We start from the raw sequence: 12,187 nt of genomic DNA on the forward strand, positions 1-12,187 counted from the left end.
CATACTTACTTAACATGCCCCTGTAGTTGAGATCCATGTCCCGACTTTCAGAACGAATCTTAATGGCATCTAGGATGGCATCAGGTGACAACAATCCAGAAGGTCTTACAACATTTAGTAGTTCTGTTAGACTCATTAATGGCAAACGTACTGCTTGCATGATTTCAGCATGGTTTTCCTTGGGGTTATGTTTACACCAATTCATCAGAGCTTGGAAAATGTCCTTCTCAGGAGCTGCAAATGAGTCCCTCAGTACAATACTTAGAAGAGCAGCCTGGAAAAGAAAAAAAATAAAGTCCTAAATAAATAGAAATAAAATTAAATATTTTTTTTTAAAAACAGGAAGAAAAAAGGAAACAAAAAAAAGGCAAAAATTAATGGAGATTTTAACTTTAGTTATTAAAAATAATCTCCAAAGGAGAGACTACCTGAAACAGTAGCTTGTTTTAGTTACTTATGCAAAAAATTATTGAATCCATCATGTAAATAATAGGTAATATTATAAACCCACTAGGAGAAATAAGTCAGAATTGAAATGTAGAGAACTATTCAAATCAATTTAATTCCAGTTACTGTATCAAATTTACTCTGGAACATAAGAAGTGAATTGGGGATTTGGTAGTATAATTCAAAGCATCCCCTTAAGGTTAGACTGGTATAAGAACACTGACGAGAAAACGTGTGGCTTGCACCTTTTAAAACCATTTATAACTACTTGCGATTTCTGCCTCCCACTGACCCTTTTTAGCTCTCTTTCGGTACCTACTTAAAATCAGCAGGCAAAAACTTCAGTGGTTCTTACTCATGCAGAAAACCCACTGACTGCAAAATGAGAACAAAAAGAACTGAACAGCTTTTTTATTTTCACTTAGCTAGCAGCATAATTAGGAGTTTGCCTAAGAAAAAGACAAATCTCTCATATATACCAGGACTGGCTATGCCAAAGATGTCAGAGTATGCACTTCCTGATGAATGACATTTGCTAATTTCTTTATTGATCATATGCTCTCTCAGCTCAGATTTAACAAACTGCACGTAACAGGGTATGGTAGAGAGAAAGCGCATTTTTCTTTCCCATGCAACTAGTAAGTCAGTCAGCAGAGTGTCTTGTAGTTATTCAAGGATTAGACCCATCACAGCCTTTTCACTGAAAACACTTAAAGAAATAAAAATTAAACCATCATTCATTCAAGATGCTCTACTGCTTCAGGTGAACACCATCTGAAAACACTCTTGCACTATTACATCCAGTTCAAAGACCACTCCAGAGTAAGTGGAAAATTTCAGTGGCATACAACAGCCTAACTCAGACACAAATATTTATGCATCTCACAACAACAAAAACAACACAGAAAAAACCCAAACCACCCCACACCATCACCATATTATGCAATTTCAGAACATGATGACAATAAGTAATATAAATCACAAGAACTTCCAGAATGCTTCAGCTTACACAGTAGAAATATCATCTATCACTGAGACAGCTTATATCAAGAAATTAATGGAAAGTAGTATCTTCTGCTACCTTCGAATCTTTCCTTTATATCCCCTGGACAGCGTTTAGAAGCCAAATTATATTATTTCAAGAACAGATCAAAAAAACAACTTAAGATTAGATTATCTGCTTCTACCTTTTCAAACACTCCATCAAATTTTCTTCATTTATCTATTCTGACTGGTCAAAACTAAATACCTAAAAAATTCAAAACAGTTCACCTTGGCTTGAACATTTCCATTTGTCACAGTTTCACTAGTAAAAAGTGATACCTGTTAACTAACATATAAACTTGTATTTTTGTGCCCCCATTAGCATTTCATCATGAAGTTGTAGAGAAATAAACATTCCTGGGGAAAAAAGTGCAAACAAAAAATATACCTTAGAAAGCGAAAGGAAGCCTTCGCTGGAGAGCACCTCTTGGGCATTTCTATCCATGAACATACAGCACATACAAGTTAATTTGGGAAGGGAATACAGACTGGCAACATCAAATGTCATACAGACATTCTGAATATTAAGTATTGTGCAAAGATACTCAGATGTGGAATCTTCCAGTTCTGGGAACCCATATTTATGTGCCAGGCTTAGGAAGTCTAGGAGAACCTCCTCTTTCTCATCTCGTAGTGTAGCACGACCAGTGTAAATATATTTCAACAGCATGGTAAATGCTTCTGCAGTGGTGTCCTGAAGAGGAATTTCTGCTTCAGGCTGAGATTCTCTCATTCCGCCATACAACAATGCTCTGTAAGGAAGAGAAAATTTGAGAAGTTTATATCCTGATAAAAGCCAGGCAAAAAGTAGAAAGAGAAAAGAATAAATTACTATTTACAGCAAGGGGAACACAAAAGGGATATGGTTTAAGAATCTACAAAGGAAAAACCCTTATTTCTGGCATATAAAGTACAGCGCTGCTCTGCAAGAAGCTGCACAAGAATAATATTCTAATGCATCATGTTTTTATCTTATACAACAATTGCCCCATCTCTACTTTGAGCAACAGCTTGCAAAGCAGAAATTGAGATTTGATTCTCGTTTTTGTTTGTTGTTTTTTTTTTTTTCTTCATATAGTGCACTCATTAAGAAAAAAAAAAAATGAAAAGTTTTCAGAAAGCAAGTGAAAAAAATAGTTCACCACTATAGTGGCAATGGTAGATGAGCAAATCATGAGATTCTTAATCCTCTATTCCTTACTCTAAACCCAGGACACAGAAACTCCAACAAAATCCTAAATCTTGAGCAAAATCAAAGTACTAATAATGATTTTTTTTTTAAATATGATAGGCAGTTGGAACATAATTTGCATTCACAGTTTATTTATGAGCTTATCCCTCTGATAAAATTAACTGGAAGATTATCAGGAAGTTCTATTAATTATATTTAGAATGAAAAGTGTCCATCTCTTAAAAGAGCTGAATTAACATCATTCCTAGTTTTAAAATATATATTCTAAATTGCATCAGCCAGACTTCTTTAAATACTCAATTCCAATGCATCTAAATTGAACTTTCTAACTGAGTATATTCCATAGAAGCAAAACATCCATACTCTGAGAAATCAAAACAATTTTACCACAGAACTTTTCTGTTCAGAAGTTACTTCTCTCTTGAATTTGTGAAACTACCTTCAAAATCCAATTTAATGAAGGTCAAAAGAATAACATCATGACATGGTATTTATCTTTTTATATTTGGACACAATAATTTGATGTGCAGGGAAACATTCACACAGAAAAGGTCACACTCAATGGACAGATGATTACACCCTGAAAAGTTCACAGAGAAACAATGTTTATCTTATCTGCATGAAAATTTCCTGTGAGCCTGACAAAAGCGATACTTCACCTGAAATAATGGCACCTAGCAGCCAGGATCACTCTGTGTGCCGGAAAACGTTTCTTTTCTACAATAAAGGTAACATCACTATATTCTTCCCCATTCATTAGAGCACCAATGTGCTCTGACAGAATGTGAACGTGGTCAATCTCACCCACAGCCGTGTAAGGACGAAGCGGGTGGCTGTTACTCATCTTGGAGGGATGGTGATATTGGTAGCCTAAAGAAAAAAGAAAACAACCAGTATTATAAAGGGCACAAATATTAAAAAAATGGCAAAGATCAAGCTGCGATTAAAAAAAAAAAAAAGCCAACCAGTATAATTTACCACGTATTACAAGAAAAATGAAAACAAGAGGTTTTCTATTCAAGTTCATTTACAACAGGACACAATGCAGCTTGCAAGCTTGCATCAACAATTCTAGCCAACAGAAAATATTGCACCTTGTTGCTCTGTTAGTCCATTTACTTAAAATAAAGAGCTTCAAAAAAAAAAAAGAATTAAAAATTAAACTATTTTAATTAAAGTAACCATTGGAAAGCAATTTTATCTGAATTAAAATGCACATATATTACAAAGAAATAAAATAATTTGACCAATTAAGCACAGTCTTAACTCCCAAGTCTCTACTAAAATCAGTGATAAGTAAAAACATCAGTGTTTTTGCAGAATTCCAATCAACTTTCCAGAACCAGGAAAAAATATACAATCTGGATAACTTTTAATAAATAACAAAGTCTGTCAAAGAGCAAAGCTTTACAATGTACAATTCAATTTTCTTACCCTCTCTACTCAGCTTTCTTGATGTCTTCTTGTTCCCTCATATATGTAAGAAAATAAAGCTCCTAATCCTGCTCAGTCATAGAAGTAGGAGACTGTCCATTTTACGCACAGTACAGATTAATGCATTAATCATATCTTTGATTACATTATTTTGTTATTTCTTAATTCACAAGAGGTTTTAGTTTTGTTGGGTTTGGTTTATTTCAGCAATAGAGGCTTTCTGTAGTCTTGGTGGCAAGATCATCCACAGGAGAATTTAGGTCTCAAATCAGCTTCTACACTTCTGCTTACTTTTAAATAAACAAAGGTTGGCTGCTTCAGATAATAACCATCCATATTTTCAGAGACACCTTCTGTGCTCCCACGACTAGCCACTTTTCAAAATGAGCACATACTTAGTGCTGAAGAAAGATGGTGAACCACAAGAAACAGGAAAATTATGAAGCTGTACCCTGCACACAGCTAACACATTAATGTTTCAAGTGAAATATTCATGACATGAACATATTTTAGGCTATATTTTAAAAGTATAATGAGAAAATACACATCTGTTTCCAGTCGTTGCTACCCCAACAACAAAAACACATGTGCATGGGTTTAAGCATTATTTGCACTTCTGTAACCCCTGGAAACAGTTAATCCAAAATCAAGATACTGTAGAAACATGGAACTTTAAACTAAACTAGAAAAAGTGATAGAAAATAAGATTCAAGAAAAACACAGCATACTAGATTGATTATATAGCACAAATGGGAACAAAACCCAGCTTCCTTTGGGCTGTCTCTGCTGTTTGAATTAGAAGCTGAGTGCCTGTGTGGTCATTACAGCGTGAAACCAGCAATACTGGCGGAGATACTGGAGGCAGCCTAACCGGGGGAACACAGAGCACTGTACAGTCCTTCTTCTACCCTGACAGGAGAGTAAACTAATTTTTACGGTTTTTCATAATAACAGTCTGCTTCTTCCATTTGCACTAGTTAATTTACAATTAGCTAAGACAACTCTGCACTGAACAGATTTATGCCACATACACTTTCAGTAACATCTACTTTGTAACAAGCAAGATTAATTTAACTCACAGTCAGGTTACATTTACTTACACTAGCAACAATATTTATCACAACATAATTATCTTGGTTTATAGACTATAGCAAAATTGAAATGCCCTCAAAATATAAAGCCTTTTCTTACAACAAAGGAGCACACAAGAGGATGTATTTGTTATTCAGCTGCAAATCTCAAGCCCTGATCTCCCTTCAAGACTTCTGCACGTTATAAGTCTCTAATTGCTGTTGTTGATATGCATTCACAATAATCAGACAACCCCATTAAACGCAAGTTACATGCACATTATCAAGCAACTCTGTACTCTCTTCTGCTAGTTCCAATTTTGATTCATTAGGGAAGTTCATTTATGATATTCATACAAGTACAGTTTGATTTTAAAATCTATTTTTAATTTTTTTTTCTACATTCTACTTATTTGTTTCCTTCATCCACTCTTATCTCTAAAAAATAAGAATAGGTCCTGTCTCAACTATAAAAGTGGTAAAGATAAGGGAATGCCATCAGCTGCACACTGATGCTTCCAGTAGCTGTGGATGTTGTCATGTGCCAATAGGGTGAAAAGTTCAAGGGCAAATTGTTTCCATTTCAGGTCAAACAAGTAAACAAAATCAAAAGCACGCTTCCCTCTCAAGGGTACATGAACATAAACAAGGATCAGTATACAGAAGAGGGCAAAGTCTGAAATGGGGACACTTGCTAATAAGCCAATGATGCCAGTTCAAGACTGAACTACAGCAAGCGACGAAAGTAGAAACTTAGAAATCCCTGTGTGTAAGCTGCAAGAAAAATTGGTTCCACTGTTTAATGCTCTAAATTGCTGGTACAATGTACTATTGTAAATTGTCAGTTTCAAACAAGAACATACTGGGACTCAAACAATGGTTACAGACCTCTGGCTGAGGAGCCTTGCAAAATGCTTAAATGACATGAAGTGCTGGAAACTGGCAACTTCAGGAAAACTACAAATGTGCCCTATGTGCTTTCTGTGGGTAACACTAGGATATTGAAGAAGCACTCAAACTCATTTATTTGTTTACTACTATGCATTTCCAACACAAAGTTCATCTGTACTGCGGCTTTTCCATATAAAGCAGCCCAGTGAGAGCAGTCCTGCCTTCAAAATATAGAACCAAATAATGCCTGACTTCAGATCTTCCTAGACTTGGTTGATGGTAGGAATTCCATCAACCCTGGAAGTGATCTGCACATTTCTTGTTTGAGGAAGTAAAAAGTAATATTCTGCTTCAGTTGTGGCAAGTAGCTATGAGCTTACAACCTCCCTGTGTAGCTAAACATATATTTTTCTATTTGCAACTCAAAGTATTATTTATTATAAAATAGACAGATGCTGCCAGGAGCTTGGCAAAGCCCTTCCTGAAGATCCCTCTGGCATCTTCTGTCATCTAACAATGTCACCGCGTTCAGCTTACTCTTCCTGCTAGTCAAAGAAGAACGCTAAGGAAACTTCAGAATAAAAGGCCAAGCCATTTACAAACCTCTTGCCAGCACCATAACCTATTTCCAGGAGGCGCTCAGAGCTAATTAACTGCTTCTGCAGTCAGCTGCTGCAGCTTTGTTCATGCCACAGAAATAAAAAGAGGCACCATTAAAACTGCAACAATCTCAAAAGGCATCTGTTAAGTCAGAAGGCCCACAAACCACTTCTGTCCAAGATCCCATTAAAGGACAACCTTCATGATTTTCAGTAGTGAGAATGTGAAAAATGCAGCCCAGTATTTATTACATAAGGCAATATGCAATATTACACAATATGTGTCATGGCTAGAAAAACAACAACAAAACCTCCACAGTTTTTCAGCTTGTGATATTTCTTTTCTGTAAGTAATCTGTAACATGTTATGTCATATAGAAAGGAGATCTAGAAAATACAGCAACAACAGCAAAATCCCCATGACACCTTTACTAAACATCTCTCAAATCAGTGCTGCAACAAAGACCAGTACTCAGTCACTTTCCCCACTTGGGGGCTATCGCTAAGGAACTCTCTGAAAAGCAATGCTGTTGCGACGAAGGACAGAAAAGTTTTTTTTATAATGTATCAGGCAAGGAAAAAGGAATTTAGGAAATTGTTCATGAATAATCTGGAATTTTTGAATAGAAAATGAGTGAAAAATATTTACATAACTGATAACTTTATTGAAACGTTAGAAATAAATGCAAGTAAACAGACTACCGCTACAGCTAAAAATTGTATTTTAAAAGTCTGGATTATAAACACTGATCATATAATTTCATGCCCTTGAAACACTTAATTCCTTCATCATCTAGTTTGTACCTAGCAAGATAACACAGATTTTGTCAGAATTACACAAAGGCAATTTTCCTAAATATAGTTCTATTATACCACTATTTTATCTAGAAATAGAAATTGGTTCTCAGTTCATAGGAAGGGATTTGAGTAGTATTTCAATTTTCCGTAATTCATTACTTCATAAAAACATATTGCTACGCTTTAAATCAAGTCCAGCAAAATACTACTTTAATTACAATCTCTATTACCATAGCCTCACAGAACACAGTAGGTGTGACAGTAGGCTACTGTGCAAACATACCATTGTTTGAAAACATATGGTTTGGTTTTTAAGTGGATATACACGTGTCTTTTTATTAAAAAATATTTTGTTCTCATAGGTTCTGGTACAACACGATAACATCTCAGGAAACGGGAATTTTTAGTAAACATTTCCACATGCACTGAGTATAACCTGAGTAAATATTTTGATTTTGATTCACTACAGAAGCTCCCTTGTATTTCTAAATAACAACAACAAAATTGACTGAGTGAAAACTGTAACAGAAATGGAAAAACAAAACGTTCTAATATTTAGTATCCAATAACAATAACATAATCAATGTAGTATGAATTTATAGATACAGATCAAGATCAAGTAGATTAAATTCACAGAACTTTTAAGTCTCATCTCCAACCCTTCTGTTGTGAAAGGCTTAAAAGAAAAGCAGTTGTTAACTCTGTAAATAACCACGCCATTCAATTACAACATTCTAGATAACAATTTAGTACCAAAAATATTATTATTCAGAGCATATGGGAAGTTACATACTGCTCACCTGCAAATACTTTCCCATTACTTAAGTGCTATAGTGCTAGTGGTTTATGTTCTGCTCAGAGACATACGCCTCTGATAGAAGACCAAGAAAAGTTTAGCTAGGTACAAAGAACAATATACTAATTGCAGATTATTTCTAGAACACACATATAAAATAGATACTAATGCACTTGATACAACCTGGTTAGAATGGCATACAAGTAAGCCCTTAAGTTAAAATCTCAAGAAAATACATTGGTTCACTTACCAGTAAAGCTGTCTGAAGATCTACAGTGAACGTAGCCCGTAGACAGCTGACCAGCTTCCTGAAAATTAGGGTTCTTCGCCATTCTGAACAACTGACAGATTGAACAGCAAGCTCATAGAAAAGCTCTTCAACAACATCCAACTGCACAGCAGCAACTGTACCATTTCCTGAAAGAATACATGAAATATAGACCATCACAAAGTGGTGGCATGCACCCTATCACAAAAGTGAGATGCATATTTCTCAGTTGCAATTTTTGTGCAAATAAATTCTTAAAAAAAAATCCCTCTATTTTATGGCAAAATTTCTAATAATGACAGAACATAGCATTAGAATATTTTTTTTGAGCCATCATAATTTAATTTCAACCATTCATTTTTCTAACCATCAAAAAAGGTGGTAACATATTGCCGTTCATTTGTTCACTGTAAAACCACAAAAAATTCATCTGACATTTCTGGTACAGGATTAATGTCCTTGAAAACACCATTTTTCCACACAGGTGTCCTAATTAAGCCAAGTCTGTACAAACTGTATCACATACTTTTTATTCCCAGCACATCTAAAATTCTCTAAGTGTTCTTACCTAGCTAAAGATTTTAGGAGGGATGTTTGGGTTTGAGTGGTTGTTTTGTGGTTTGTTTTGTTTTTTACAATACTTCAGGCAGTTGCAGATCCTCCCCTGAGCAAGCCTTTAATTTTACAAATACAAAGGCAAAACTGTGGGGTGAAGAAATACTGAAATATAAGGCTTTGTTTAAATATATAACCAGCATAATAAGTTTCTCTCAACAAGTATAAATTAGTTATTCTTCCCATCATACCTGCCAGTGGGAAAAATGAACTGTATTTAATTTGCTAAACAGATGATACCTTGGTCTACAAATTCTCTCACAAGAGATTCTCTAATCTTCTTTAAAGGTAGCAAGGGAGAAGAAAGAAAAAATATTTTTAGACAGTATTATGAATTGGAAAGTAACCACATCTTAATCCAGCAAATTGGAAATGGGTACCTGACAAAGCAGATCTCATAGTTTTGGAGAATAACACGTATTATGTAAATATTTTGCTTGTATTATGAAAACGTATTCAAGAACCATTTACAAAAATTCTAGTGGGCTTTTTCAGATAAATATAAGTGGACAGACCTCAACGGAATAGTACACTTCAAGTACCTGATTTATCAATTTGTAACAAAAAACATGCTAAGTACACTGACACTGAAAGGAGGCTCAAGATAAATCTCACAACACCCAAAAATTTAAGTGATTCCAGCACAGGGCTTTGGGAGGGGTCTGTGTGCTGTGCTTTAAAAAATGAAGTGAGCAAAGAGCACTGCTAGACAAGAAAGATTACAGGCAAGATTACATCAAGTTGGTTTGGGTTGTTTTTTTCTTGAAGTCTGACAATATGACAGCTTCTTCTAAATCAAAAAGTAATTTCAACAAATCACAGCAGTGCGTAACTTGCAAGAGTAGTTAAGTACTAAGACCCCAGAAGAACCCATGACAACATCGTGTGTACTATCAAAGTGCCAAAATACTGAGTTAATACTCAAACAAATAAACAAACAGGGCCACCACAGGGTCTTGCAAAGCACAGGGGCACGCAGAAGGGCAGGCAGGTGAGACGGGCCCATCAACCCACGGAACGGAGGGCGGCCGAGCACCAGCGATCCGCCCAAGGTCGCGCCCGGGGAACCGGGGCCGCCGCCTCCCCAGAAACCGCCTCCCAAGCCTGGCGGCGCCGCGGGGACAACCTCCGCCCGTCCCCCTCCGTCGCCTCCGCAAAAAGCCGTTTCAGGCGGGACCCCTCCACCGCCGAACACCCCCGGCTGCTTCCCGCGGGCGGACCCCGCTCCTGCCGGCGGCTCTCCCTCGGCCCGCTCTCGGGTCGACCTGTCCGCGCCCGGTAGGAGCCAGGACAACAGCGCGCCGAGGGGCCGGAGCCCGCCGCAGGGGAGGCCTCGGGAGCCGCCGCCCGGCCCTCACGAACCCTCTCCAGAGGGCGGACGCCACGCTGACCGTAACGCTCCCCCGAGACTCACCGGCCCCACCGCCAACAAGGCCTCCAGCTCCTGCCCCGCCGCCGTCGCTACGTCAACCGGCGCGCTGACGTCACTTAGCAACAGCAGCCGTTCTCCTGCGTGCTGACGTAGGAAGCAAACATGCTCGGGAACGGCGCAGGAGCAGGTCTCGCTGGCGCGCTTCACCCGCCGTAGTTCCGTTCGCGCGGTGCCTGGCTTCCTCTTCCGGCCGTAGAGCGGAGGCGGCGGGTAGCAGAGCAGCACGTCGGGAGCGGAGCTGGGGAACAGCGTCGGGGTCTCAGCCCGCAGCGGGGCTGGGGGGCCCGGGAGCCGCCTCCGCGGTGGGTGGCGCTCCCGCTGTCTCCGCTCGGGGCAGCCGCAGGGCCGAGGGCGCCTGGAGAGCTGGGCTGCTCGCCCGCACCACGCCTGGGCCCACCTCAGCAAGAGCCGCTGCGAGCGCCCCCCGCGCTGGGTGAGGAGGGCGGGCCTGGCGGCCGCTGCGACTCCCCTGGAGCCGCATTCAAACCGCACGTTTCCCTTGTTCCGGTATAACGGTGCGCTCGCCAGGCCCTTGCCCGTAGGTGAGGGCTCTGCTGTCCTGCGAACCGAACCTCTGCCCCTGTGTAAGGAGAACGTGGGCTTGTCTCTAGGTGACCATGAGATTTATTTCTGCTGTACTGCATGAAGCTAAATTTAGCTCCTGCGAGTAAGCACTACAGGCTGTTTAACGCTGTGCTTTATTTAGCAGAAAATGCATGTTGACTTGGAAGAAGGAAAAATAGCGTTGTCTATAATCAGTGGGAACATAACTTCAAAATTTTTACCTCTAAAATCTTTAACATCTGTTGAAAGGTAAAAGAATTGTCATAAAGTGTTTTTCTTTATTCTTTGATTTCATAATTGAGAATACAAGTTTTAATTAGCTCTGAAGAAGCAAGTTACATTTTTCTTTTTTTTCGATAAACATACATTGCCCACTTCGTGACACTGCTATAACTAGTTTATAGATGCCAGTAGTTTTTTACTTGTTTCCTCTTTATTGCCTCATCATTGTCCATGCTTTGGCAAGCACATAAACCAAGGCTCATTCCACAGTTAGCAATCATGCCTAGAGTAAGCAGAGAACCTTTGACACAGCCTGCTCCTCCTCATGAAGTTATGCACTGAACTACCTACACACACCTTCTGACTTACTCATGGGATTTACAAACTATCTTTAATTACTGGATTCCATACAATTGGGTCAATAGCTTTTCCAGTCACACCTGTATTTTGAAATGCAATGAAACAAGTCCAAATGAAATACTGTGTGTTGATAAAATATGAACAGCCAAGTTACACGTTTGTAAAATTTTGACATTTTCCTTGACACTGCCTTGGTCATAAAGCTTTAGATGATACCTCTGTATTGCGTGAAATAAAAGTTTTAGACAGCTTAACTTAGATTTCCATTAGTCTAAATTTTTCTACTCATACAATCTAATGAGAGATTCTGAATAGTAGCTGCAGTTAGCACTTGTGCTTCAGTTGAGCTTCATTTTAAGGTCCTATTTCAGAATAACCAGCAGCAGAAAGGATATATATGGAAAACACAGGAAAACCTATGTAAGCTGTAATCGGCTGTGTGCTTTGTCTCAGTG

General features: G+C 38.5%; 1 protein-coding gene across 2 annotated transcripts in view; it reads right to left on the reverse strand.

Moving 5' to 3' along the window:
* The window catches only part of BTBD9 (BTB domain containing 9), a 117,669-nt gene extending 106,924 nt beyond the window's left edge, over positions 1 to 10,745 (reverse strand). Inside the window, exons 1-5 of one of the 2 annotated variants that reach the window (XM_065058129.1) lie at positions 10,569 to 10,745; positions 8,522 to 8,688; positions 3,343 to 3,553; positions 1,880 to 2,243; positions 10 to 274 (exon numbers count right to left, since the gene is read on the reverse strand). In XM_065058129.1, coding sequence (XP_064914201.1) covers positions 10 to 274; positions 1,880 to 2,243; positions 3,343 to 3,553; positions 8,522 to 8,603 — 922 coding nt within the window. In that variant the 5' untranslated portion in view covers positions 8,604 to 8,688; positions 10,569 to 10,745. Of the gene's footprint in view, positions 1 to 9; positions 275 to 1,879; positions 2,244 to 3,342; positions 3,554 to 8,521; positions 8,689 to 9,107; positions 9,324 to 10,568 lie in introns of those variants that run through there. The other variant, XM_005503811.3, reaches the window with a different exon arrangement.
* Between the last annotated feature and the right edge of the window lie 1,442 nt (positions 10,746 to 12,187).

Source organism: Columba livia, chromosome 3, assembly GCF_036013475.1.
Source record: "Columba livia isolate bColLiv1 breed racing homer chromosome 3, bColLiv1.pat.W.v2, whole genome shotgun sequence".
Taxonomy (NCBI): Eukaryota; Metazoa; Chordata; class Aves; order Columbiformes; family Columbidae; genus Columba; species Columba livia.